We start from the raw sequence: 26,402 nt of genomic DNA on the forward strand, positions 1-26,402 counted from the left end.
ATTGGAGTCTGAAGTGGTGTGTATATCTGTGTGTGTGTGTGTGTGTGTGTGTGTGTGTGTGTGTGAGAGAGAGAGAGAGAGAGACAGTTTTGTGGGACTGAACTCTTAACCTGCGGATCTGATGCTATCTCCAGTGTCAGAATTGAGTTTACTGTAGGAAACCCAGTCAATGTCCATTGAGAATTGGAGAGTTGCTTTGTGATGTTGTAAAAACTACTTTTGTCCCCTGTCACACTCCTCTGAAACTGCTTATGTCACCTATTACCTCCCACTGCTAAATCCAATGACAAATTTTCTTCATACTCAAAGAATGCTATTTGAGCTACAGGAGAATTTGCAGTCTTTATAAAGCCACTTTATCAGAGTCATCTGACATAGAAGATCATTTCCTCTGGTTTTGAAAAAAAAATTAACCAAACTTCACCCTTTCCTGTTCCTCATTTTTCACTGGACATGCTTTCCTTCTTAGTCTGCTTTACTGGTTTTTCCACATTTTCCCAATGCAAGTGTTGGAGGGCAAAGTCCTAGAGCTCAACACTTGGATCCTATCTCTTTACATAGATTAACCTTCCATGCAGTCCTGGCTAGTTCGAAGTTTCTCTCTAGTGCAGATCTCTCCTCCAAGCTCCAGACCATGACTGCTGGACATCTTCATGTGGATATCTAGTCACAAATTCAAACTTATGGGTCCAAAACCAAACTCCCATGCCCTCTTACTCTCCTGTAGTCTTACACATCTCAAAGATAGCAACTCCATTTTCACAGTTTCTCGGGTCAAAATCTTGGAGTCCCTTGACTCCTTGACTCCTTTTTTTCCCCCTCAGACTCATATCCAGTACCTCAGACACTCTTCAGATTTATTTCAAAACATACCTATTATCCACACCTACCACTACCATTCTGGTTCAAGGCCATTATCCTTTACTTGTATTAAATAACTAGTTTCTTTAAAAAAAAAAAAAAAAACATGTTTTTAAATGTTTATTTAGTTTTGAGAGAGAGAGTGCACAAACGAGGGAGGGGCAGACACAGAATCCGAAGCAGGCTCCAGGCTCTGAGCTGTCAGTAACAGAGCCCCATATGGGGCTTGAACCCATGAACTGCAGGATCATGACCTGAGCCAAAGTCAGACGCTTAACCAACTGAGTCACTCAGGTGCCCCGAAAGGATTAGTTTCTTAACTGGCCTCCATGCTTTTTACATTTGCTCTTCTATAGTCCAGAAGACTGTAGCCATCAGAAAGACCACTTTAAAATAGAAGTTATGGGGCGCCTGGGTGGCGCAGTCGGTTAAGCGTCCGACTTCAGCCAGGTCACGATCTCGCGGTCCGTGAGTTCGAGCCCCGCGTCGGGCTCTGGGCTGATGGCTCAGAGCCTGGAGCCTGTTTCCGATTCTGTGTCTCCCTCTTTCTCTGCCCCTCCCCCGTTCATGCTCTGTCTCTCTCTGTACCAAAAATAAATAAACGTCGAAAAAAAAAAATTAAAAAAAAAAACAAAACAGTGGTGAGAGACAATCTACTCTAGGAAAAAAAAAAAAAAAATAGAAGTTATGCCACTGATGTAGTCAAAACTTTCCAAGGCTTTCCATGTTATCCAGAATCAAAGCCCATGTCCTTCTGATGGCCAAAAATGATTTGCCATATGCCCCTTCCTCTGCCGTCCATGACCTCCTATCACTCACCTCCTCCATCACTATGCTACAGTCACCATGACCTCTGCTTTTCTTGAAGACTTTAAGCTTTTGCACTTGCATTTCCATCTTCTTGTAACTCTGTTTCTGGGGCGCCTGGGTGGTTCAGTCAGTTGAGTATCCGACTCCCGGTTTTGGCTTAGGTCATGATCTCACAGGCCTGTAGGTTTAAGCCCTGCATCTGCCCCTGTGCTGACAGTGTGAAGCCTGCTTGGGTTTCCCTCTCTCTCTCTCTCTCTCTCTCTCTCTCTCTCTCTCCCCCCCTACCTTGCATGAGCATACTCTCTCTTTCAAAATAAATAAATTAAATTTTAAAAAACCTGTTTCCTCAGGGACTTACATGTTTTTTCCTTACTTTCTTCAGATCTCTGCTAAAATATCACCTTATCAGAGAGTCTTCTCCTAACAATTCATTATACAGTCCTTCTCCCAACCATCACTCTCTATGACTCTCGCCCTGCTGCATTTTTCTCACTAGTACCCATCATTTCCTGACATGTACTTACTTATTTGTCTCTATCCACTGGAGTGGAAAGTCATGATGGCAGAGATGTTGTCTGTTTTTGCTTTTTGGTTTTACTATTGAATTCCCAACACCCAGGAAAGTGGCCAGCATAGTTTGTTCTCAGTAACTAAGAATGAAGAATGATATATACAACAGTGATAGTGGACCAACAGCCTCCAAGATGGCTCCCAATGATCCCTGTGTCTGGTATTCATGCTTTTGTATACACCCTTCCCACAGGAAGTAGAACTGATTGACCTGTGTCACTAGTGGCAGAAATGACAATGAGTGACTTCCAAGGTGAGGTCATAAAAGATGTTGTGGCTTCTATCTCGCCCACTCTCTTGCATTAGTCATTGCGTCAGGGAAGACAGGATTGCGTCATGAGGATGTTCAAGTGGTCTTACAGACAGGCTTGTGTAGGAAGGAACTGAGGTCCTGCTAACAAGCAGCACCATTCAAAATCTCCATTTAGGAGATTTCGAACCTTGGTCAAGTTTTTAGGTGACTGCAGCTTTGGCCGACATTGTGACTACAAGTTAGAACCTAGGCCAGAACCCCTTGACTACCTTGCTCCCGAGTTCCTGATCCACAGAAACTGTGTGAGATGATGCCTGTTTATTGTTGCTGTGAGGTGCTAAATTTGGTAGAAATGTATTATACCACAGCTACTAGAACCTCTTTGCTGGTTCTCCTTGGGAATTTTGCATTTGCTTTCCCTTCTGCCTAAAACTTAATTCCCTTAGATAGTTTTATGTCTTAATCTCTTACTTCCATCATGCTTCAGCTAAAATGTCATGCTATGCAGTTATGCACCAAAGCAACAGTGGATACAGGATGTGATATCTGGGAGGTATATGTAATAAGATTAAGTAACTGATTGGACATGGGGGATAACAGAGAGGAAGAAGTCAAAATGATTCTCAAATTATTGGCTTGTGTAACTAGTTTGTGCCATTCCCAAATTTTGGGAAAGAGGATTGGGGCAGAAATTATACATTTAATGTTGGACCCACTAAATGTGAAATGTCTAAGAAATAGCCAAGTGGAGATATCCAGCATGCAACCAAGCATACCATTTGCAACACAGAAGAGAGATCTGGGCTGGAAACAAAGACCTTGAAATCGGGACCATCTATACAATTTGCAGTGCCCAGTGCAAATGAAAATTTGCAGGGTTCCTTGTTCAAAGAGCGCATGAGGTCCACCAGCTGCCAGATCCCCTTCCCACCAATTTGTAGGACTGACAGACCACGCCCTGGCTGAAGGTGGGGAAGTGGAGCCAAGTATCTCCCCTTCTCATGGACTCTAGGCTCCAAACCACATTAAAGGGACAGCCTCCAAGAGATTGCAACTTCCATGCAGGATGCCCTTAGGTAGAGGGTGGGCAAGAGGCTCACTCTTGCTGGTCACCCAGTGGGTGCACTGTGGCACTGCCACTCTAGGGCAGGAACAGCTGCCATCCTGCCCCACCTTACGACACCATGGATGCATGCACATGACCCCGACCTTCCCTATGCCTGTGCCTACGTCCTCTTGGTGCTAGTGGTCCTGGTCCTGGGTAGGGCAAAAAGGAGCGTGGGCAAGGCTGAGACCCTATCCCTGGGAGACAGAGAGGCAGTGTGGGACAGGACTGTATGAGAACTAGCACACTTCTCTGTCTCACTGCACTCCAGATATAAAACAAAAATTCAAAGATAATGTTATTAAGAATTTTAAGCTGGCAACCACAGAGCATTAAGACCCCAAGCATTAAGTCCCTTTGAGCGCAGGAACCTCTGTAATTGAACTGTTCCTATGCCCATGAAACTGGTCCTGTTTGGAAAAGATGGTAAACTTGTAAGACTGAATGACTTCAATAGGGAAAGATGAGAAGGAAAAGGGACAGGATCAAAGCCAGAGAAGCAACAACATTTAAGAAATGGGCAGAGAAAGGGCATCCTGTGGTGAGGCAAAGGTTGTAATTAATCAGAAGACCAATGAAGGAGAAAATACTCGGTCTACCTCCCCTGATTTGGAAAAGCTTTGCAAATCCAATAACCTGGCCACATATTATTAGGCACATTTTATTTCACTAACTATTCACAACATAATGATAGTTTTTCAGGGTCAAGGGTGTGGTTCTTACATAGGCCTATTACCTTGATTATGTTTGAAGCATATATTATTCAGTTGGGAAAAAAATATTGCATGAGAGAAGCTACAGGAAATAAAATAGATTGAATGAAAGAATGGAATTTACCAATGATTGACTCATAGGTAACCTAAGTAAATAATTAATTTCCCTTCCAGCAACAACAGTTACCTTTACATATAAGGCCAGCAATGTCTCTCTGCAACATTTATAAAGCACCAAAAATGTAAACCCTAAAATCTATGAAGAATTTCAAATGACTCATGGGACCTGTTACAAAATCCACCACAAGAGTTTTATAACTACTAATGGAATTTGAGCAGTCTTAGGCCATACAAACCAGACCATTTGGGGAGAGAACTATGGCAGAAAGTTGATGAGACTTTAAAAGCTTACAATTGATGGGGAAAAAAAGTGATTTTTTTTTTTTTTTAACGGATTCAGAATGTCTCTGGAAGTGTTTTATAAAATGGCCAAGAGCCCAGATTCTAGATGCTTGGGTTAGAACCCCAGCTCTGCCACTTACTTCCTATATGTGACTGATTTTGGATTATTCAGTCATCCTGTGTTTGAGTAAATGTGGTAATAGCTCCTAGGGTTGTTATAAGGATTAAATGCATGAATATAAAACATTAAAAAAAACTATGGCTGGCACATAAAAAGCACTATGTACACATTTGTTAAATGGAAATTGTGATAACTGATCATGTCACTAAAATGTGTTGGGAATTTCTACTTTAGTAGGTCCCATAAAGCTTTGGGGAGAGAGTTCACTAAGAGAAAACATTCTTTTTTCCCTCCTTCTAGTTCTTTTTTTCTTCTTTATTCTCTCAGCCCTCCCCCCTTCAGATACTGGATATTTTCTTAAAAGTAATTTCCACATGCCTTATGGTGCATATTCATGGCTGTTCTCCACTTATGATTGCTCTCAATGCTTTACTTCTTTCATACAGAAACTCAAAAAATAAGTATATGGGAGAATATGATGCACAGTAGACTTAGTGTTATCATAATAATCATAATAATTCTGCTACATTAGTGGAAAAAATATAACAAGTTTCTATGGGAAGTGTTAGACAATGAATGCAACAAGGATCTCAAATATAACTTCTAGCCCTTTTGACAAGTCAAAATGGACCCATCTGAATTCGTCAGCTTCTTTGAAAACAGTTCTGCAGACTCACAATCCCAGAAACCTGCAGTTCAAAGTACCCCCGTGTGTCTTAAAAGTAGAAATCCCTTTGTATTTGTCTTATTGCTTCCTTTGGTCTCCGGGAATACATTCTTCCACTCTGTCTCAATTTTACTTTAGTACTTTCTTTGTTTCCTCTGGTTATTATAGTTCCCTCCCTCCCCCCGCCTTAGAGTTTGCACCTAACCATTGTCGAGTTCTTTGGCCTCGTTTGCATTTTTGATACGGAGGACTGAGCTTTCATGGTCCAAACGAGCTGCAGGATGATCCTCTTGCGACCACTCCCTGCGTGTGCTCCCGCGGGCGGGGGTAGGGGGCGCTTTTCTCGACTCCTACCTCTATGCGGAAATCTTCCTGCCTTTTGTGAACACGCTTCTTTAGATCCCTCTCTCTCACTCTTTGTCTTTTTTCTTCTGTTGCTTATTCTCTACGAGTTTGCCTCTTTCCTCTATAATCTCCCTCTCCCTTGCCCCCCGTGGAATACACGTTCCCTCACTTTGGAAGCAGAGTAATTGATGCTTGAAGATCCTCCATTGGCTCCACGGAGCCTTTAACCCCGTTCTGGCGTGCTCGTCTTCAGGGTTCTTCACCTGAGACGTGGTGGCGTTTACTGCAGAGGCAGTAACACACGTCAAAGAAAGCAAGCCCCAGTATGTGTCCATATATGACCTTAGAGCAGAATTCGGGGAACCCTGTCCACTCCCACCCTCGTGTGCTCTCCCCCCTCCGCCCTTCCCCGAGGTCACTCGCGGGCAGAACGCGAGCGCCGACTACTCCTTTTCGCGTCCCGACTTCCTTCTGAGAGCCCAATAAACCCTGGGGAAGTTTAATCATTCCGCAGCGAGCCTGGGCTCTCTCACTGGGCATGCTCAGTGGCCGGGCCCCGCTCGGCTGGCGAGTGGTTCGTCTGGGGCGCAGGGCTCGGGTCGGCGGCCGCCTCGGCTGGCTTCCAGGAGCGCGGGCTGGGCACTGCGGGCCCTGAGCCGGGAGCCAGAAGCACCCCGCGGTCCTCGCCGGGACGCAGGGCCCCGCCAGAGCCGCGGCGTTCCGGAGCCCGGGGGCCCCCAACTTCGCGCCAAGTTCGGAACCGCCTTCTGGGGGAGCCATGCAAATGATGACCAGGGACGTTCTGCTAGAAATGGATCAGGAGGAGGAGGACGACGACGACGGGGATATCGGTGAGCGCGGGGTTCTCCGGCGTGGGCCGGGGCCGGAAGAAGTTGGGGACTGAGCGCCGGCGCTGCGCTCCGCGCGGGGGCGGCTAGCGGGGACCCGCGGGCGCCGGGGAGGTGGGAGCCCGCACCGCCGTCCCGGGGACGCAATGCGGCCGCTTCGCCGCTGGGCTCTCAACGGGCCGGCGCCCCGTGGAGGCCGGGGAGGCGCGGGGCGCGCACGGGCCCCCGTCCGCAGGATCTGGGCGGGCCGCGGACGCAGCGCCTAAGCACTCGTGCTGGATACGGGGAAGTCCGTGGACTCTGAAGCGGCAACTTTCGGGTCATTTCCTTCGCCTGGAACCTGCACTGGGGACCCGGCCCCGGTTCAGAGAGCAGGGGTGTGACCCACCTGCATCCGCTTTAAAGTGAAAGCAAGGAGCCGCTCTAGGGGGAGGGTGGGGCGCCTCGGTAACTGATTTGTGGCCGCGGGTGGCAACCCGGGATCCTTTTTTCAGCCGCAGAGCCCGCGGGGGAAGTGATTGGAGGAAGAAGCCCTTGTCCGGGGTGGGGCTGGGGGGGATCTCTGAACATTTCCTGCAAGTCCTGAGGGCCCTGGCTCTTGGCGGGGTGGGGAGTGGTTGGGTGGGGCAAGCCTGGGGTGTATCATTTCTAGTTTGAGTTAAAAATGTTTAGAAGTTGTAGACGGAACGAAGGGAGAGCTGTTTAAGAGTGAAACAACTACAGCAGCAAACAAAAGGGATTGGAGGAGGTGGGGAACGGGAAAACAATTGGAGGAGCAGGGAGAACATCACTGTCAGGGAATGATGACATATTGGGTCTCTCCAGAAGACTGGCAATTAAATTACCGTGCTGGTCTGTTCAGCGACTCCGAGTCTGTTTCCTGCACTCCAAATCAGTTTAAAGCGAAACAGTTCTTGCTCAGATCCTGAAGTCCTATTCTTCACTAATAACAACTTTAGAAGTAACTTAATTCTAGGAGCTAGGTGTGGTTTTTTTTATCATTTTATTTTTTTATCATTTTATTTTTTTTCCAGCTGTATTGAGCTACAGTTTACATAGAATATTTTGCACGTTTAAAGTGTACAACACGTTGAGTTGATACGGTTACATGTTGCAAAATGATTACCACTATGGCTTTAACCAATACCTCCATCAACTCACAAGTTACTGTTTCCTTTTTGTGGTGACAACATTTAAGGTCCACTCTCTTAGCAACTTTCAACTACCTGATACAGTATTAATTATAACCACTGTGCTGTACCTTTCATCCCCAGGACTTGTCTTATGGCTGGAAGTTTGTGCCTTTTGACCAACATCTTCTCCCCTCCACCATTCAATTTCACCTATAAGTATTTGTCTTTGTGAGACTTATTTCACTTAGCATAATGCCCTCAAGTTCCATCCATGTTGTCCCAAATGGCAGGATTTCCTTCTTTCTCATGGTTGAATAATATTCCATTGCCCACATGCGAAGGTGAGGAGGTTGAGGAGGGTGCTGGTGGTGGTTATCATATATATGCACACACACATACAAGCACATCTTTATCCATTCGTCTATAGATGGACAGTTGTTTTCATATCTTGGCTATTATAGGTATTGTTCACTTAAATCAAGAGAACGTGGTAATTTCTTTGTTGATGAGGAACAAATTGAATAGAGGAGCTTATGCTCCACGATTTAGCATAATTGTTCTCATTTGAGAACAATTTGTTAGATGGAGGGAGCAAGTAGTGTTTTTTTATTAGAAAGCTGAAGCTCACAGGTTGATCTGCCTAGCTTTTCACATAGCTAGTAAAGATTCAAAACCAGGTTTTCTGACTTGCAAGACCTATGTGGATTAATCCCCTTTCCACCTGGTCACCAGCAGTCAGATAATATATAATGCTACTATTTAACACTTGACTGGTAAATCATAGTTACATAAAAATATAAATCATAGGAGCAGACTGTAAAAAGTTACCGTAAACTAGCACAGTCCATTTCATAGGAAAATACTCTTGCCTGTTATGGTGAGGTATCATCACTGTTTATACTGAGTATTGTGAATAAATAGGGTAAAAACCCAAATGGTAACTGAAATAAGAGACTCTGATATTTGTTTGTTCCACTGTGCCATCAACAAATCTCAGTTTAGAAAAAACGACTTTGGTCTAGCCTGTGTTTACCAGATGAGGCATCATGAAATTTATCTTAAGTGTGTGGCAGTAGGTTATTTTTATTTATTTAAGTTTATTTACTTGAGAGAGCCAGCGCACGCATATGACCAGGGGAGGGTCAGAGAGGGAGACAGAGAATCCCAAGCAGGCCCCACACTGTCAGTACAGCGCTCAACTCAGGGCTTGATCCCAGGAACCATGAGATCACGACCTAAGCCAAAAATCAAGAGTCCATTGCTGAACCAACTGAGCCAACCAGGTGTGCTGGTTCTTTTAATTTTTTATTAAAAAAAAATTTTTTTTTTAACATTTATTTATTTTTGAGACAGAGAGAGACAGAGCATGAACAGGGGAGGGTCAGAGAGAGAGGGAGACACAGAATCTGAAACAGGCTCCAGGCTCTGAGCAGTCAGCACAGAGCCTGATGCGGGGCTTGAACTCACAGACCGCGAGATCATGACCTGAGCCAAAGTCGGACGCTTAACCGACTGAGCCACCCAGGTGCCCCTTATTTTTTTAATTACAGATGTAATTTATGCTGGTTCTATCAAGTCAACCAGTAAATATATTTTAAAAAGTTAAATATCTTGGGGTGCCTGCATCTGACTTCAGCTTAGGTTCATCTCGTGGTTCGTGAGCTCAAGCCCCGCATCGGGCTCTGTGCTGACAGCTCGGGAGCCTGGAGTCTGCTTCAGATTCTGTGTCTCCTTCTCTCTCTGCCCCTCCCCTGCTTGTGCTTTGTTTTTCTCTCTCAAAAATAAATAATAAACATAAAAAATTTTATTTATTTATTTATTTTTTCAATGTTTATTTATTTTTGGGACAGAGAGAGACAGAGCATGAACGGGGGAGGGGCAGAGAGAGAGGGAGACACAGAATCGGAAACAGGCTCCAGGCTCTGAGCCATCAGCCCAGAGCCCGACGCGGGGCTCGAACTCACGGACTGCGAGATCGTGACCTGGCTGAAGTCGGACGCTTAACCGACTGCACCACCCAGGCGCCCCTAAACATAAAAAATTAAAAAAAAAAATATTTAGAAAGTTAAGTATCTCTATCCCTCCATCACCCCTCCCTCTGTGGGCTACTGATATTATTACTTTACTGTGTGTAGGGGTCAATTCAACATTATTTTATGTTAGGCAACAGATATCATTTAAGTAGGTCTCCACAATTTTTGTTTGTTATACAATCTCAATGTGGATTGCAGTGATTTTATATCAAGTGGAAATGTTTACCATGTCAATAGAAAGTTTATGACATTGTAAAGTAGGTAAATCTTTTTTTTAAAGGTTAGAAGTAGGCTGATGGTATATAGCCTTTTACAAAATAATTGTGATTTTCACCTTAGGGGAGGTCGTGGTGAAATGACGATTATAATTTTGTGCCCCTAGTTTCATATGCAGAACTATGGTTAAGCTGTTGACATCTTCCTCCTAGTACTTGATTGTCATTACGGATACTTGTATAATTTAAAATCCACTCAGGTACTGAAGATTTCTACATAATCCCTCTATCAATATTAACTTTATAATTCAGAACAATAGAGTTATTTTTGACATAGTTCCTGAGTAAAACATTTATCATCGGCTAATTTACAAAGGATGAAAAGAGAATCTTTTTAAACTAGATGTGGTCCCTGGTTATATCATATGAATGTTTTACATACATATATGGAAGTGTTCCTGTAGTGGACTGGGACTTAGGGCTCCCCCCCACCAGTGGGTTTCTGCTTACTTTTACCTTTAAAGCACTATTCAGTGCTTTAAGTGTAAGGATTACCTCCTTGTTTGACATGAACCTGTCTAAAGAGTCAAAGATGGTAAATGTTACTATGAGCGTCTTTTCCATATTTGCTTAACTCCTTGCCACCAGAAATTGGTCCCAGAGGTTTGTGAATGAGGCAGCCTGTTGGTATAAGAGCATTTTTTCAAAAGAGCACGTATTTTCTAAATCAGCTCCAGCAACCGAATGCAGTTGTGATCCCTGGGCACTGGTGGCAGGAAATATGTGACTTTTAGCCCTTATTTCACTCATGCTGGTGGAGATCACATGGCAAGGCAGGTTTTGTGCACTTGGTGTGCAGAAGAGCATTCCTGGCTGCCTTTCTCCCTCCTCCCGGCCTTTAATCAGTGAGTAGAATGCAACATTTCTTCCTGTTCGTGTAGAAAGTGACAGAAAACTCTTTTACGGCCAAAATGTAGATATTTTGTGTGCTGTTTTATTTTGCGTATGTGTGTGGTTGTTTTGTTTTTGCATTTCTATGGTTCAGACTTCGCTTAGAGAGAAAAAGTGTTCTCAGGAATAAGTCATGTAGTTCAGGCAAAAAGATTTTGTTTAGATGCTTGGCTGGTTGCTTTGGGATCCCAGTCTGTTTATGATAGAGTTTAACTCTCTGATCCCCACAGCTGATGGTCATGTCATTGATTTGGGGGAGTTGTAAGAAGAAGCCCATTACCTCCGAGTGATGATGGTCCAGCTGTATCTCTCAAGTGTCCTTATTGGCTCCCTTTTCGCTTTTGCATTTTTACAGAGACTTCTTCATGATTTCTGTCCCTTCACTATAAAGTTTGTTTAATCACCTACAAATGTGGTCCTAGCCTCAGTTTTGCTTAATCAGTATTAACTGAGAAAACTTTCTGTGCCAGGTCCAGGATTAGGTGCTGGGCTGGGTGTTGGGAAACTAAAAATAAGTGTTGCACCCCTTGGCCGTGGAGAAGTAGGTTCGATGGAACCAGCCACTTGCAGTAAGTGCTATTACTGAGGTATGTACACAGCTGTGGGAGGATAATGGGAGACATTTTCACAGAAGAGATTGCTGGGCTGGGTACTGAAGGACCAGGCGGGTGCAGTGGCATAGCAGAAGGAGAGTCTGGATTTCCACGTAGTTCCCTGTGGTGGAAGGCAGCCGCTACAAGGCTAGGGAGGCAGGCAGGGGCCACACCATGAAGAAGCCTCTGTATGTTTTAAGGATTTAGGATTTGGAGCTACTGAAAGATTTTAAGGAAAGGAGTGCTGGGATCAAATTTGCCTTTAGGAAAAGATCTCCCTGGCAGCATGTTGGAAAATGGGATTGGAGAGGGGACATTGTAGAAGTAAGTCTTTCTAGCAGTCAGGTTTGGAAATGCCTGTAGTGGCCATGGGAATAGAGGGGAGTGGTCTGAAAGTTTAGGAAAGAGGTGACATCTCCGAGGCATCAGACCCATGGCTTCCAGAAACAGCGTGACTCTTAGACTTCAGCTGAGTGATTAGGTAGAAAGTGGTGGCAGGTGTGCAGGGGTGGGGGGGACTTCTATTGTTCCAGCAAGTCTTAATACTTTTCCCCTCTGCTTTGGCTCAGACCAATTCCTTTCTTTGGTAATACCAGACTTACCTCCTCTGTTTTTCAGGAGGAGCCTGTCACAAAACCCAGAAAACTGTTACTGATTGATCTTCATTGTCCAAAGTGCCCACTAATGAATTGTCACACCCCTTCTTTTTCTGTGCTACACAATCAGTACTCACTTTGTATTTTGTCTTTGTTGTTTATTATCTTTATCTGCACAACTAGAGTGTAAATTTCTTGCATTGGAACTAGGTCATCTGAGCCTTCTAGAGATCATGCAAAATATCCCAAACATTGTAGACATTCATTGCTATAATTAAAAAACAATTTCTCTTCCTCACCTGCCTCTAACATATCATAAGCTTCCTGAAGGCAGGTGTCTTGTGTGTTTTGTGTTCCAAGCTATGTCCCTCATGCCTAGAATGGTGCTTGCTATTGAGTAGAAGCCAAGCCAAGCATTATTGAAAGAATCAAGTGAATTGCTCTTTTTAAATAATTTGATTAACATTCTGCTGAGTGGTTTTATGGCTCTAGTAGAATTCCCTTCCATGGCACTTTGAGATTCCCTACTATCTGTTACAACAATGTTGATTGTACCTACTCTGCCAGGTTCCTGGGTCCTTGACCCACCAGTACCTCACTATCTCAGAAGGAGGCAGAGACATGAATAGATAATTGCAGTAAGTCTGTGATTAATGCTGTAATCAAGATGTGTACCCGGGTAGTGGTGGTACCAAGGAGATTCTTGCTGCAGGGACTCCAGATATCAGCCTGGGAGGGATGAGAAAGAGATAAGGGGCTGGGGCTAGGACAGCGTGGCTCCAGCATTCTTAAATGTGATTTCTTAGAAAGTAAGCTTTGGTGCTACCTTTGCCTTATTTGCTCTGGCAAGGGGATCATAGATATATATTATATTCTCTACCAGGAGAATGATAGTTAACAAACAAAACAAAGTAAACTATCCTTACACTTTTTTCTTTGAGTATAGTTTTGTCCTTTTTTTTTGTTTTATAAACCTGTTACTTTCAGTTTCAAGTCCTTAGTCACAATTTATCTTATGTGTTCTAACTTTCAAGTCCAAGAATTGCTTTCCAAAAGGTTTCTTGTCTCCTTTTATAATTCCCATGGTTGTTTAAACCTGACACAAAAACAGCTCTAAAAAAGTTCCACATGACATTCCTTTCTTTTTTATCCAGTAGTTTCAATAGTCACTTATGTTGATTGCCGTGTGTGTGTGTGTGTGTGTGTGTGTGTGTTTTCCTTTTGGAAACCAGTAAATGTAGACCAAAGGCTCCTGTGAAGGTTTCTGTCAGATATTTAAACTCTGACATTCTTGAAGGGAGATTATAATACATTATTAAGAATCTCACAATCTAGCTTGAAGTTAAAAGTTAGTCTTAAACTTTCAAAGGGTGTTTGTAGCAGTTTAGATTAAAATGATTACATTTTAATAAAAGTTTCTACTCCAGCTAATAATTGAGGTTTTCTTCTGTTATCGGTGCTTATCAGTTTTGTGTTTTGTATTCTAGCTGATTCAATCATACATCTGAAGGTAAAGCTTATATAGTCTTAGAGGGAGAAGTGCTGTCTTACCTTTGTACTTCACAGCCTGCATATCATAATGCTTTTCACATAATAGATACTCAACAAACATTTGCCAAGGGACTGGTTTTAAGGTTTTAATGGAAGCTTTGTATGCTGTAGATTAAGGCTTGATCTGCTTTTTTTTTTTCTTTAGCATTTATTCATCTTTGAGAGAGAAAGAGCGCAGGGGAGGGGCAGAGAGAGGGAGACAGGATCCAAAGCAGGCTCCATGCTGTGAGCGCAGATCCTGATGGTGGGCTCCAACTCAAGAACCCTGGTTCATGACCTGAGCAGAGCTCTTATGTGAGCCACTCAGCCCTTTGAACCACCTGGGCGCCCCAGCTTGATCCGCTTTTGATACATTCATCCGCTTTTTGATACAGGCCTGAGTCTGTGGAAAAATCACCAGTTTTAGAACAGAAAAACTCATTTCCAATTACTTTCAACCAAGGAAATGTACTTCCTGACTGGTAACTCATGTAAAGACAGAGATTGTGAAAATTTCATACAATCAAGTGATTGTCTCAAGTCGTTATCATTATTACTGCTCTTCCTTTAGTTTTGCCTTGCTTTATAATACTGCAACTAAAATTAGACTCCATCCCAAGAAGTAGCCTATTGAAGAAATATTGGATGCAAATGTCAACAATAGCATATTGTGGATGTGTACCAAAGAGCAATTCAGATACTCCTCAGCCAAAATATCAGACGAAACGTTTGCATAGGAGACTAGTTGAAGGGTTGATAGGCAACTTTCTCTGCCATGGTCTTTACTACTGCTCTGGCTACGGTCCAAATGCTGACTGGGAGAGCTAGCTGCAGGCAGTTATTCAGTAGGTAAAAATCCGAATGAAAGAAAATATATTCTTTGGTGAAACCCAGATGTTGTTTTATATTTAATGCTTTTAATCTAGGACATTGAAACTCTACTGTTTCCCACATTATTTAAAAATACAAATACTTGAAATTGGAAGGAAAAGGATACAGATCTTTAAAATTATCTTTTTTATAATTTTAATTTTAACCTTGGCAGAACGTTAGCCATTGGTCAGGCGTGCAAATAGATGTTCTTTTGCAAAGTACAATTATGCAAATTATAGGCCTGTTTATAAAGCTTGTTTTATATAAACTGGGATTGTATTTGTATAATTGAATTTATCACAATTTCTCCAGACATTCTATCTAGATATTTGAAAAATAATCTTTGGCTTGGCACAGACAAAATGATGGCTAAATTTTTCTCGTGGCATTATATAGACACAACCTTAAGTATTTTTTTTTTCTCTGATTTGTGCTTAGATTTTAAGAAAACTAAATTCTAAACAAAAATTGTACACCCTTCTGACATATAGAACTCAGACCTTTAACATTATTTTACAAGTTTATATATAATAGGTATATTATACAACAATTTTTTTCATTTGTATCATTTTATTTCTTCCTACTGTTACTTATTAAATAAACAAGTCTTACATGCTTAATTTGTGTAAAAGGTCCTCTTTTAAGAAAAAAGATTTTTTTAATGTTTACTTATCTTTGAGAGAGGGAGAGATAGAGTGTGAGTCGGGGGAGGGGCGGAGAGAGAGGGAGCTACAGAATCTGAAGCAGACTCCAGGCTCTGAGCCGGCAGCACAGAGCCTGATGCTGGGCTTGAAACCAAGAACTATAAGATCATGACCTGAGCCAAAGTCAGAGGCTTAACTGACCAAGCCACCCAGTCCCCCCCCCCCCCCCATCCTCTTAGTAATAAAAGAAAAATCAACAAACAAGACCGACTATTGTTTCTAAGTGATACAAATAATGAAGAAATAGCATAAATTGACTGATGGTAGATGCTACCTAGGAAAAGGAAGAGATTTTAAAGAGAAAGGGTGGAAAGTGAATCCCTGAAGAGGAGGGCGGGGGGAGGGAGAGTTTGTGAAAGCAGTGTTGATGCAGAGTTGGGAGACCAGGAGAAGAGAAATGGGGAGTGGTAAAGGAAGGGCTGGCAGTCAGAAGACCTGAATTTGTGGTTGGCTTTGCCAACCTGAGGCAAGTTTCTTGGCTTTTCTGAGCCTGTTTCTTCAGCCCCATGGGGTTGCTAGGAGGATGCAAGATATATGTACAGTGCAAGGTATTTCCAGTCACACTCCATGAGTGGCGCTTACAGTGTCACCATCATAATGAATTCATGTATTTAAAAGCAGTCATGGGGGGCGCCTGGGTGGCGCAGTCGGTTAAGCGTCTGACTTCAGCCAGGTCACGATCTCGCGGTCTGTGAGTTCGAGCCCCGCGTCAGGCTCTGGGCCGATGGCTCAGAACCTGGAGCCTGTTTCCGATTCTGTGTCTCCCTCTCTCTCTGCCCCTCCCCCGTTCATGCTCTGTCTCTCTCTGTCCCAAAAATAAATAAACGTTGAAAAAAAAAATAAAAAAAAAAACAGTCATGGAAATGGCTACTGTTTTAATTTTTTAAAAAAGATAATCTTATTTTATTTTAATTCCAGTGTAAGAAATGGCTACCCTTAACCTCAGAGATCTCTAAGTTCTTTCCTCATAAACATTGCTGTCTGTTCTGTGTTGCTTGTGTCACATGCATGCAGAAAATGCCCACTAAGTGTCAGGTTAAGGATGATCATGACAGTGGCTGTGCTGCAGGCACATGTGTTTAAAGATAAAGGAGTTGAAGAATAGCATGTGGGTTCTGCAAAGAGATAGTTATTGTGTGTGTTTTTTCCTCTCACAGATCTTCAGACAGATGGACAGTGTCCTCCAACTTCTCTCAGGGAATCTTAGCAAAAAATCCTAAGGGCTGACACTTAGTAGCCTCCCAGTAAATGCTTCATAAATTTAGGAATTGTTTTTCCATCGGGAGTACCTGTGGCTTATCCCATTCTCTAATTGCTGTCAGGCAGTTCTAGCCCACGTGTGTGTGCTCCTGTGTGTCACCAGATAATTGTATGTGCTGTAAGTGAGGAAGGAGACATTTAAGTAAGAAGTAAATAGCTTTTATTACCAATTGAATATTGTAGAACAGAGGAGAGGAAGATCAATGATGAGATTCTCAGTGGTCAGCGTTCTCCATGACTCTGGTACTACTACTGAAATGTGGAAATATGGAAGATCATTTAGAGATGTTCTCCATTCAGTGAAGGGAGGGCAGTCATGTGGCATATGGTGGGCATGGTTGTTGACTTTATATTAAAAGCCCAATTGACATGGGGCGCCTGGGTGGCTCAGTAGATTGAGCATCTGACTCTTGATTTCGGCTAAGGTCATGATCTCACAGTTTGTGGGACTGAGCCTCATGTTGGGCTCTGCACTGACAGTGTGGAGCCTGCTTGGGATTCTCTCTGCCTCTCCCCTGCTCATTCTCTTTCTCCCCTCCATCTCAATCTCAAAATAAATATTTAAAAAAAATTTTTGACTCTACATCCTTCCCATTGCCCTCACCACAGTTCTTGACCATTGTATATGCAGGCAGTCAGTATTGGCCCCTCATTTTCTAAATGTCTTTAGAATTGGAAATGCCCTTGTGTCCTGAGCGAGGACCTTCTCAGCTACCTTGTTATTCCAGCACACTCAAACCCCACTCTCTGATGGTTTTGGGGATGCCTTGGGAAGCTACATCCATGTGGGTCTGAAGGGGAAGGGGAGAGACCTGGCCCTTTGTTTCCCTGTGTGAGGGATCCACCCTCTCCCCTCAAAGCCCTGGATAAGTCTAGGTATTAGGGATCAGGTGAAAGTGCTTTTTTCTTTTTTTACTAAAAAAAAATTTTTTTTTAATGTTTATTTTTGAGGAGGGGGAGGGGCAGAGAGAGAGGGAAACACAGCATCCCAAGCAGGCTCCAGGCTCTGAACTGTCAGCACAGAGCCCAACATGTGGCTTGAATTCATGAACTGTGAGATCATGACCTGAGCCTAAGTCAGAGCTTAACTGATTGAGCCATCCAGGTGCCCCAAAAGTGCTCTTTTCATGCCTTTGGATTTACAGGTGAAAACCTGAATTTGATTAGAGGTAATTATATTGGAGCTTAAAAGAAAAGGATGACTCTTTCCTATGTTGAAAGATTACTTCTGCCATCTATCTGTTATAGATTGCCTTACTTTGGTTGAGGGTGTGGACTGGCATCTCATACCATGGCTGTCTATGGTGAGGAAGAAATGGGCCTCTCTGCTGGCCTGTGTTCCTTTTTGTTTATCTTCCATTGGCTCCTCTTCCTGCTCCTCATTTGACCATCCTTCTCCTTAGAGTCCTGTGTTCCACCTCTGGCCCAGTGTTCCCATCAGACAGATGGGCTTGCGCAGAGATAAAGACCCCTACCGTTTACACTTCAGTTTTACACAGAGGTGATTCAAATTCTAGCCCAGTCATTCGCTAGCTGTGTGACCTTGAGTGATTAACATAATGTTCCCTTCTGCACAGTGGAGCCACTGTTAGAACTGACTTCTAGGGTGACTGTGTCAATAATGACACAATTAAAAAAATCTTACTTTGTAGGGTTGTGATACTTGACACACTGAAAGCCTCCATAATTAGATGCTAATGATGCTAATATTATGGGTAGCTGTTTTTACTCGTATCTCAACCCAGGTTTACCTCTCTTGTTTTCCACTAGAGGTTTTAGCCTTTCTCCCAAGGCTGTACCTTCCATTTATATAGCTCATTGTATTTGTCTTAATGTTTATTTACTTATTTATTTTGAGAGAGAGAGAGAGCAAGTGGGTGAGGGGCAGAGAGAGGGAGACAGAGAATCCTAAGCAGACGTCACGCTATCAGCTCAGAGCCTGATGCGCGGCTTGAACTCACAAACTGCGAGATCATGACCTGAGCTGAAACCAAGAGTTGGACGCTTAATTGACGGAGCCACCAGGTGCCCCTGTTTTTGTCTTTTTCATTAAACTGTGAGCATGTTGAGAACTGTCCCCTCATTGAGCAGCACAGTGTTGGGCACATGCCAGGAGATCAGTAAATTCTTACTGAATGACTAAATGGATGAAAGATATTTATTTTTTATAATAAAAATGTATTGTTGAGGGTTTTTTTTAAGTTTATTTTGAGAGAGAGAGCGTGAGCAGGGGAGAGGCAGAGAGATGGGGAGAGAGAGAGAGCAAGCTAGCGAATCCCAAGCAGGCTCCACACTGTCCACACACAGCCTGACGTGCAGCTTGAGCTCACAAACCATGAGATTATGACCTGAACTGAAATCAAGAGTCGGATGCTTAACTGACTGAACTACCCAGGCACCCCGAAACATACTGATTATTGAAGGACTGTGCTAGATTGGAAACGTAGGCCTTTGTATATAGACTGATCCTTGAGCAGGTCTTTATAACTTTGGAGCCTTGGTTTCCAGATCAGAAAAATGTCATAGAGATAATATAGAAGGGGGAATGATACTTATGTTACAGAATTGTTAGAAGGTTTAATATATTAAATATATTAATATACTGTATATGAAAGGACAAGGGACAGTTCCTGGCACAAATTAGACCAACAATAGAGTCATTAAAAAACAACCAAAAATGGGGAAATACAGTATAAATGACTGGCGTAACTTAAGTTAGATTTTCCAGTAGATAAGTGTCACAATATAAGTGTATCATCCCTTGGAATGTATATAATTTTAGTAAGAAAGGTAAAAGAATATACTATAAAGGTTCATAATGGAAATTTAAATGCTACTTTGATAGTCTTTACACTAGAGAAAATGTGAAAGAAATAACATTTCTTAATCTAGCAAACTTAAGATTTTAAAAATATCTTGTATTACAGTCTAAAGAGTGGTGTTCTTGATATTGAGCATGTGAAATTTTGATAAACCTTTAATAAAATATGTAGTTTTAAAATATGTAATATCGCTTGAATGGTCAGTTATTCTAAATGGAGAAATTCTAAAATGTCTAATTTGTCCACAGGGCTAAAATTTCTCTTCATTAAGTATTATTAGAAAATTTGAAGTCAATAAAAACTGTTAAGATATAAATGATACAGAGCAAAATGATACAACTGAAGACAAGAGCACACAAAGAAATCATTAACTTTATGGTTTGAATTGTTTTGAATTTAGTGATATAAAATAAAATAATCCCTACCTAATTTGCAAAGTAGGTATATGAAATAACATTTTTCTTTTTGTGTTTTTGAGGTTTGGGAATGATTCAGCCTATATCCAGTTGTCAGAACTTAACCCCGTCAGACCCCTTCCAGCAGCATCAGTCCTAAAAAAGTTAGATATGCCATTTCATCTGGGTACACCGAAGCAAGATGAAAGGAGGAAGCCTGTTTTTTTGTTTTGTTTTGTTTTGTTTTTTGAGAGAGCATGAGTGTGTGAGCAGGGGGAAAGGCAAAGGGGTGGGGGGAGGGAGGGAGAGAGAGAGAGAGGGAGAGAACCTCAAGCAGGATCCACACTCAGTGCAGAGCCTGATGTGGGGCTCCATCCCACACCTTGAGATCATGACTTGAACTGAAATTGAGAGTCAGATGCTCAACCAACTGAGCCACCCAAGCACCCCAGGAAGGCTGTTTTTATCCCCAACCAGAGTTAAATTTCTTTATAGTTAAGTGTTGATAGAATTGACTTTCCAATTAAAGTTAAAATTTCATCTTTTGGTTACTGCACTTGGAATTGCAGTTCTTCTTGCCCATGGATTTCAACCTATATTCCATCCAGAAGATTGCCAGACTGTCCCATATTTCCTTCATCTGTTTAAATTTAAATAGTATATAGTACCTGTGGGGTGCATACTTCTATAATGAGTACATTGCAGCTTACAGATCACAGAGGAGATGTGAACATTTCTAACAGGCCTTGTCATCTACTCTAAGGGCAAGCAACACAGCACATGCCTTTTGAGCAATGGGGTAATCATGGTTTTCCTGAGAGTTACAGTTGCCTAAACTGTGGCTAGTGGCTTGTTTCATACTCCAGGATACTTATTTTGAACAGTTCAATCACAATCTTGGCTAAGTTATTTGGCACACATACAAAAATCCCTTTGAAGGCTGATTGCAGAATTTGCTACTAGTGGTCTTCATAAATCAGGACTATTGCTCTTTTAAAAAGTCATGTGCATAGAGATTTCATTTAACTCAGAGCACTAGATCTCTTCTCGCAATCTTTATTAATTCAGAAAATATTTACTGAAGACCTCTTGTGGGTCATGTACTATTTAAGGTCAGAGGGTACAGAACTAGATAGAATTCCATCTTTAATGAAGCTTGTTTTCTAGTAAGTGATACAATAAAGCCCCAAAATGCATGCAGAAATTCATTCATTTACCTAATGTCTATTCAGCACCGTCTACATGCCAGGCATTGTGTTCTGTGCTAGGAATTCAGCAGTACACAAGCCAGAAATGGCCTCTGCCCTCAATGAGTAGGCTGACTGGCAGGGAAGACAAACATGCCAACAGATTACCAGCAAATTATATTTAAAGATTGTGAAAAGAGACTCAAGCAGGATGGCACAGCTGAGAACAGGACTTGGGTGTTTCCAAAGCCAGTTGCCGTCACTGGGGGATGACATGTGCAGCTGTTATTCTCATAACTCTAAAAATAACATGGCCTTAGACTGGAATCTTCAGAAAGTAGGTCTATGAGAAGGCTCAAGATGTACATTAGATGAATGTGTAAAACACCACAAATGTTTTCAGGCTCACAACTCCACTTGTGCTGTGCCGGGCAGTCCTCCCCGAGGAAGCTTTGTTCATTACTGATTTCTATAGCTGTTAGTGCGCTTGAAAAAGCGAGCGAGTAGCTTAGTTGCTGTTTGGTCCTGTGCCCCTTTATTCTTGGTACATTGGCCAAACTATTAGCACTGGGTTGGAAAGCCACAAAATCCAGTAGGTCACTCCCAGTTCCTTTAATTCTTCCTTTATAGCTCAATTTAGCACGCTATTCTCCCTTTCTTAAGTTAAAGAAGGGGCTGAGAGGTTGGGCTGCAGCGATTCTGCGCAGTTTCCCTGTGTTGACAGAGGAGGAGGAGGAACAAGAAGGAGCAGGTACATCTGCCCCCCCCCACCCTCCCCCGTGCTCCACCTTTTCCTCTCCTGACTGGAATGGGTCAGGGAGCTAGGAAAGAACACCTTTCTTGGATTTTCAGCCAGGAACTGGTTCTCCAGCCATCCTGCCCTGCTTTGCTAAGGGATGTGACTCATTCAAAGTGACTGACTTTGGCTGGGAGTTCTAACCAAGCCCCTGAGACATGAATCAGAATTTCTGTGAGGGTGGGGAAGCCCCACAGGTACCCTGGTGTGCTCCCTCAGGGATTTTCCTCTTGAGAAATCCTAATACCAGAGAATCACCCTCTACAAGTCCTTCTCTGTAAATAGCCAGAGTACCCTGGTAATGGAGTAAGTAATAGGGAATATGCAAATGAAAACTTGTTTTGTTTTCAGTTGCTAGGGCAGAAAGAAATGGATGTGAATGCTGTTTTCATTTACTAGTTAAAAATCCTGTTTCTTCTATGTGTTAGGATCTTTCATACATGACTGAAGTCCAGCAGGCACCGTGACTGCATTATTAAACTGTTTCAGCCATTGCCTCTCATTCCTTCCAAATTGGGAATATTTTCTTTATAAATGCCACGGAGATCAACTAGAAGAGATACTACCATTAACCCTTTGCCATGCTTTTACCTGAGCCCTCCATTCTTACTAATGTTTGTTTAGTCCTGTGATATTTTTTTAACATTTAAAAGGCATATTTTACAGACAGGAAAATGCATAGTTAACTGTCCAGCTTGCTAACTTTTGACACACTTTTTATAAGCACCACCCACAACAAGATAGAGGACACTTCCTTTGCCCTTTCAAGTCCTGCCTTCCTCCCCCAGTCCAGGTGAACACGGAATGACTTCTACAGTAAATTGGTTTGCCTGTTCTTGACAGGCATGTAATGAAACCCTATAGAACGTGTGCCTGACTTCTATAATTTTTGGAGATTCATCCATGTTGTGGGTATCAGTCATACTCCAATATATTTTACATATAAGAATATCTGGAAAAACATTTTGAATTAAATTGTGAAGCAGTACATCTCTCATAGGTAACAGCCTAATGATTCTTAACCTTTTAATTCTGTCTTTAATGTCAAGTATTTTTTTTTGGTCTTAGTTATTTTTATAATTCTTTTAGCAGTTCACACAGTGCCTTGCCCGTGATAGGAAATGAGCAAATGTTTTCTTAAGTTGGAAAGGAATGTGTGAGGAAAAGTAACTCCTATCTCATTTTGTAGAAATTTAGATTTTAATTGCTGTGTTGTGATTGTGCAACAAGAATGCACATTCATTCTGAGCATTAGCCCACTGACGATTTTACTGATGAGTGTGATACCATTCCAAAGTGGACTCTTTGTGGATGCTTTCCTTCCATGCAAGGAGTTCAGGTGTAGTCATTTGTTTTTCCCAAAGGTCAGCTCTTATTGATGTTTTCGACTGGTAAAAATATTCCAAACAGATATTATTAGCCTCAGTTGGTAACTGAAAAGCTCTGAGAATAGAAAAGTAACGGCGACCTATCCAAAATGAGGGAGTGGTTCAGTGTTGGTACAAGATATTAGATTCCAAATATTTGTCTGCTCCAAGTTCCCAGAGAAGTTATTGACGCTGACGTTGTTTCCTTTAAGGATGACTCATGATTTCTTGGGCCTGGTTTCTACTGTTAGTCATCTTCACGGCTTGGGTTAAAGCAGGCTTTCTGCCTGGATTCCAGCCTTCACAGACCCCACTCCCCACCCCCTTGATTTCCACCTCCTGGCTCAGCCAAACAGCAGTCTCTGCAACCAGTTCTGACTCTAGGCAAGAAGGATCTTAAACTTCAGCATTTAGTAGCAGCCCAGCACTAACCTTGTGTTTGTTTTTCCATTTTGATCATTTGGCCTGTCTTTTTTTCCCAGTTGCCCAAACTCCTATCTCAGAAACATGCTTAGGATCCCAGTCTGTTTATTCTTCAGGTCCTGTCTTATTTAGCAGTCTCATCTAATTGCCCTCATTCCCTGGATGTGAAGGCCTCCTCACTCCCTGGGGGGTGCTACCTGCCCGTGCTTGTACAGACCCTGGTAATGGCCTGCCTGTCTCCCCAGGTGTTTTTTATTTGTTTATTATTTTTGAGAAAGAGAGAGCCTGAGTGGTGGGGGTGGGGAGGGTGGTGGGGTGTGGGAGAGGAGAGGCAGAGAGGGGGTGCGGCCAGAGGATCCAAAGCAGGCTCTGTGCTGACAGTAGAGGGCCTGATGCGGGGCTAGAACTCACAAACCATAAGATCATGACCTGAGATGAAGTCAGATCCTTAACTGACTGAGCCACCCAGGCGTCCCTGTATCCCCAGATTTAATGACTCAAGCTCTACTTCTGTTTTCTTTAGCTGCTATACTAGTGGTACCTTAAATCTTAGGCCCTAAATTATGAACAAAGTGCTGTTTATTTTCATGCCACTAACTTAGTTATGCTGCCATGGCTGCTGAAAGCGGGGCTGTAAGAGTGGGATACAGTTTCCTACAGTAAGAGATAGGAGACTTCACTTCAACCTGACACATAAGAAAGATCAAGTGTTTACTGGAATGTGAGAGAACCGCCTCCCGGGCATAGTAGAAATCTGTGCCTCCAAGTAAACAATTCTATTCAAAAGCAGTTCCCCAAGGTTGGGGAGTGACCTAGTTGAGCAGCAGGGTATCTGAGCAAAGCTATCTCTCAGCTAGGAGGGCTGTAAGCCAGCTCTCCCTGTTATTCAGCATGGGAAATAGATATTTTCTCAATCTTGTACAGACACAACTTAAAAAAAAAAGGCCCCTATTCAGAATTTCCAATATTTGAAAATGTGCAGGGAATCACACAAGGAGAACCACCAGTCTTGCCTTTTTCCTTCTCTCCCTGATGCTGGTGTTGTTCCTGAACTAGCCTGCCTGTCTCTACACTTCTCGGTTACCACATCCTCTCTCAGGTGGCCTTCCTCCTGGCTCCTGCCCTGGGTTTATTCCCAGGCCCTTGGTCTGCCCTTGAGGCAGGCTTCATTCCTCCCAGGCAAGCTCCAAACTGTAGATCTTAACCAAAGTTCTCATTTTACCTGGCCAGCCCATCTTCGGAAATGAAAGACTGTATATGAAGGGAAGAGAGATCTTGTAATCCTTCAGAGAGGGAAATCAGTTCTAAGTGATTGCACAGGCAAAAAACAGCCCTAACCTTGTTGTGATAGAACCTAGATATCCGGTTTAAATTTTAAGGGGAAAAAAAAATGGTAAATGCTCTGCTTAGGTGAACTGTAGGCTTGTTGTGCAACTAGAGCGAACATATGCCACTATCATTTGTTTTTACTAAGCTTTATGAACTCTTCAGAATGGATTCAGAAAAGTTCCCTTCTGAAAAGTTTACTTTATAAAATAAGTAAGGTTACAGTGTTTCACATGTCTTTCAGTAAAGTTGATTGTAGGGGTACCTGGGTGGCTCAGTCAGTTAAGCATCCGACTTCGGTTCAGGTCAGGATCTTGAAGTCTGTGAGTTGGGAGCCCTGTGCCAGGCTCTGTGCTGACAGCTCAGAGCATGGATCCTACTTCAGGTATGTTTCCCTCTCTCTGCCCCTTCTCTGCTCACACTCTGTCTCTTTCTCTCTCTCCCTCTCTCAGAAATAAATAAGCATTAAAAAAATTTAAAAAAAGGTGATAAAAAAGTCGATTGCGACTTCTGACTTTTAGTTTTTTTTTAATGTTTACTTATTTTTGAGAGAGAGAGAGACAGACAGAGCATGAGTGGGGGAGGGGCAGAGAGAGAGAGGGAGACACAGAATCCAAACCAGGCTCCAGGCTCTGAGCTGTCAGCACAGAGCCCGATGTGGAGCTCCAACCCACAGACCATGAGATCATGACCTGAGCCAAAGTCAGACGCTCAACCAACTGAGCCATCCAGGTGCCCCATGGCTTCTGACTTTTAATCTGCAACTAGTGTATCAAAAATATACGAATCAATATTTTACAAAATAGGTAGAAAATGCATTACCTGTGCCTTCTGTGTCCCATGTTAATTTATCCAGTAGGAGTGAGGGACAATTTAAATAATAAAATAATTGTGATAAATTGCTTTGTAGCTTTTTAAAGTCGAGTGAATTTGTTGCACATAGGAGTTACCTTGGTCATGCGTTCTGAACTTTTAAAACCACCACTTTCTAGGGCACCTGGGTGCCTCTGACCCTTGATCTCGGCTCAGGTCACCATCTCAAAGTTGATGAGATTGAGCCCCGTGTGAGGCTCTGTGCTGACAGCACAGAACCTGCTTGGGATTCTCTCTCTCTGCTCTCTCCACCCCTTTCTCTCTTGCATGTGCACACATGCTCTCTCTCCTCTCTCAAAATAAATAAACTTTAAAAATTAAAAAAAACCTAAAACCACCCCTTTCTCAGTCTTGTCTAGCCATGACAACCTGGACTAAAGCATTTAATTTTTCTACGTATCTCGCTCCTGATATCTAAAGCTGTGATTGAATTTACCTGCTTTTAGGTCTTATTAGAGATGTTTACAGATAAATTTTTAGTATAATTAATTACTGCTGATTAAATTGGAGAGACTCAGACATAGTACAATTGCCTTCTCCTTTGTAGCAAGTTACCCACTGGAAATGTGCAGTACAGAGAAAATAACTTAAAGCTCATTTTCTCGTAAGAATTGTGTATAAAGGGAGATT

At 42.6% G+C, this 26,402-nt stretch overlaps 1 protein-coding gene across 2 annotated transcripts in view; it reads left to right on the forward strand.

Moving 5' to 3' along the window:
• Nucleotides 1-5,888: 5,888 nt before the first annotated feature.
• Nucleotides 5,889-26,402, forward strand: part of ANO6 (anoctamin 6) — a 198,490-nt gene continuing 177,976 nt past the window's right edge. Inside the window, exon 1 of one of the 2 annotated variants that reach the window (XM_045464998.1) lies at nt 5,889-6,698. In XM_045464998.1, the coding sequence (XP_045320954.1) occupies nt 6,626-6,698 (73 nt within the window). In that variant the 5' untranslated portion in view covers nt 5,889-6,625. The remainder of the gene's footprint in view (nt 6,699-26,402) is intronic. The other variant, XM_045464997.1, reaches the window with a different exon arrangement.

The sequence above is a fragment of the Leopardus geoffroyi genome, chromosome B4 (genome assembly GCF_018350155.1).
Source record: "Leopardus geoffroyi isolate Oge1 chromosome B4, O.geoffroyi_Oge1_pat1.0, whole genome shotgun sequence".
NCBI classification, from domain to species: Eukaryota; Metazoa; Chordata; class Mammalia; order Carnivora; family Felidae; genus Leopardus; species Leopardus geoffroyi.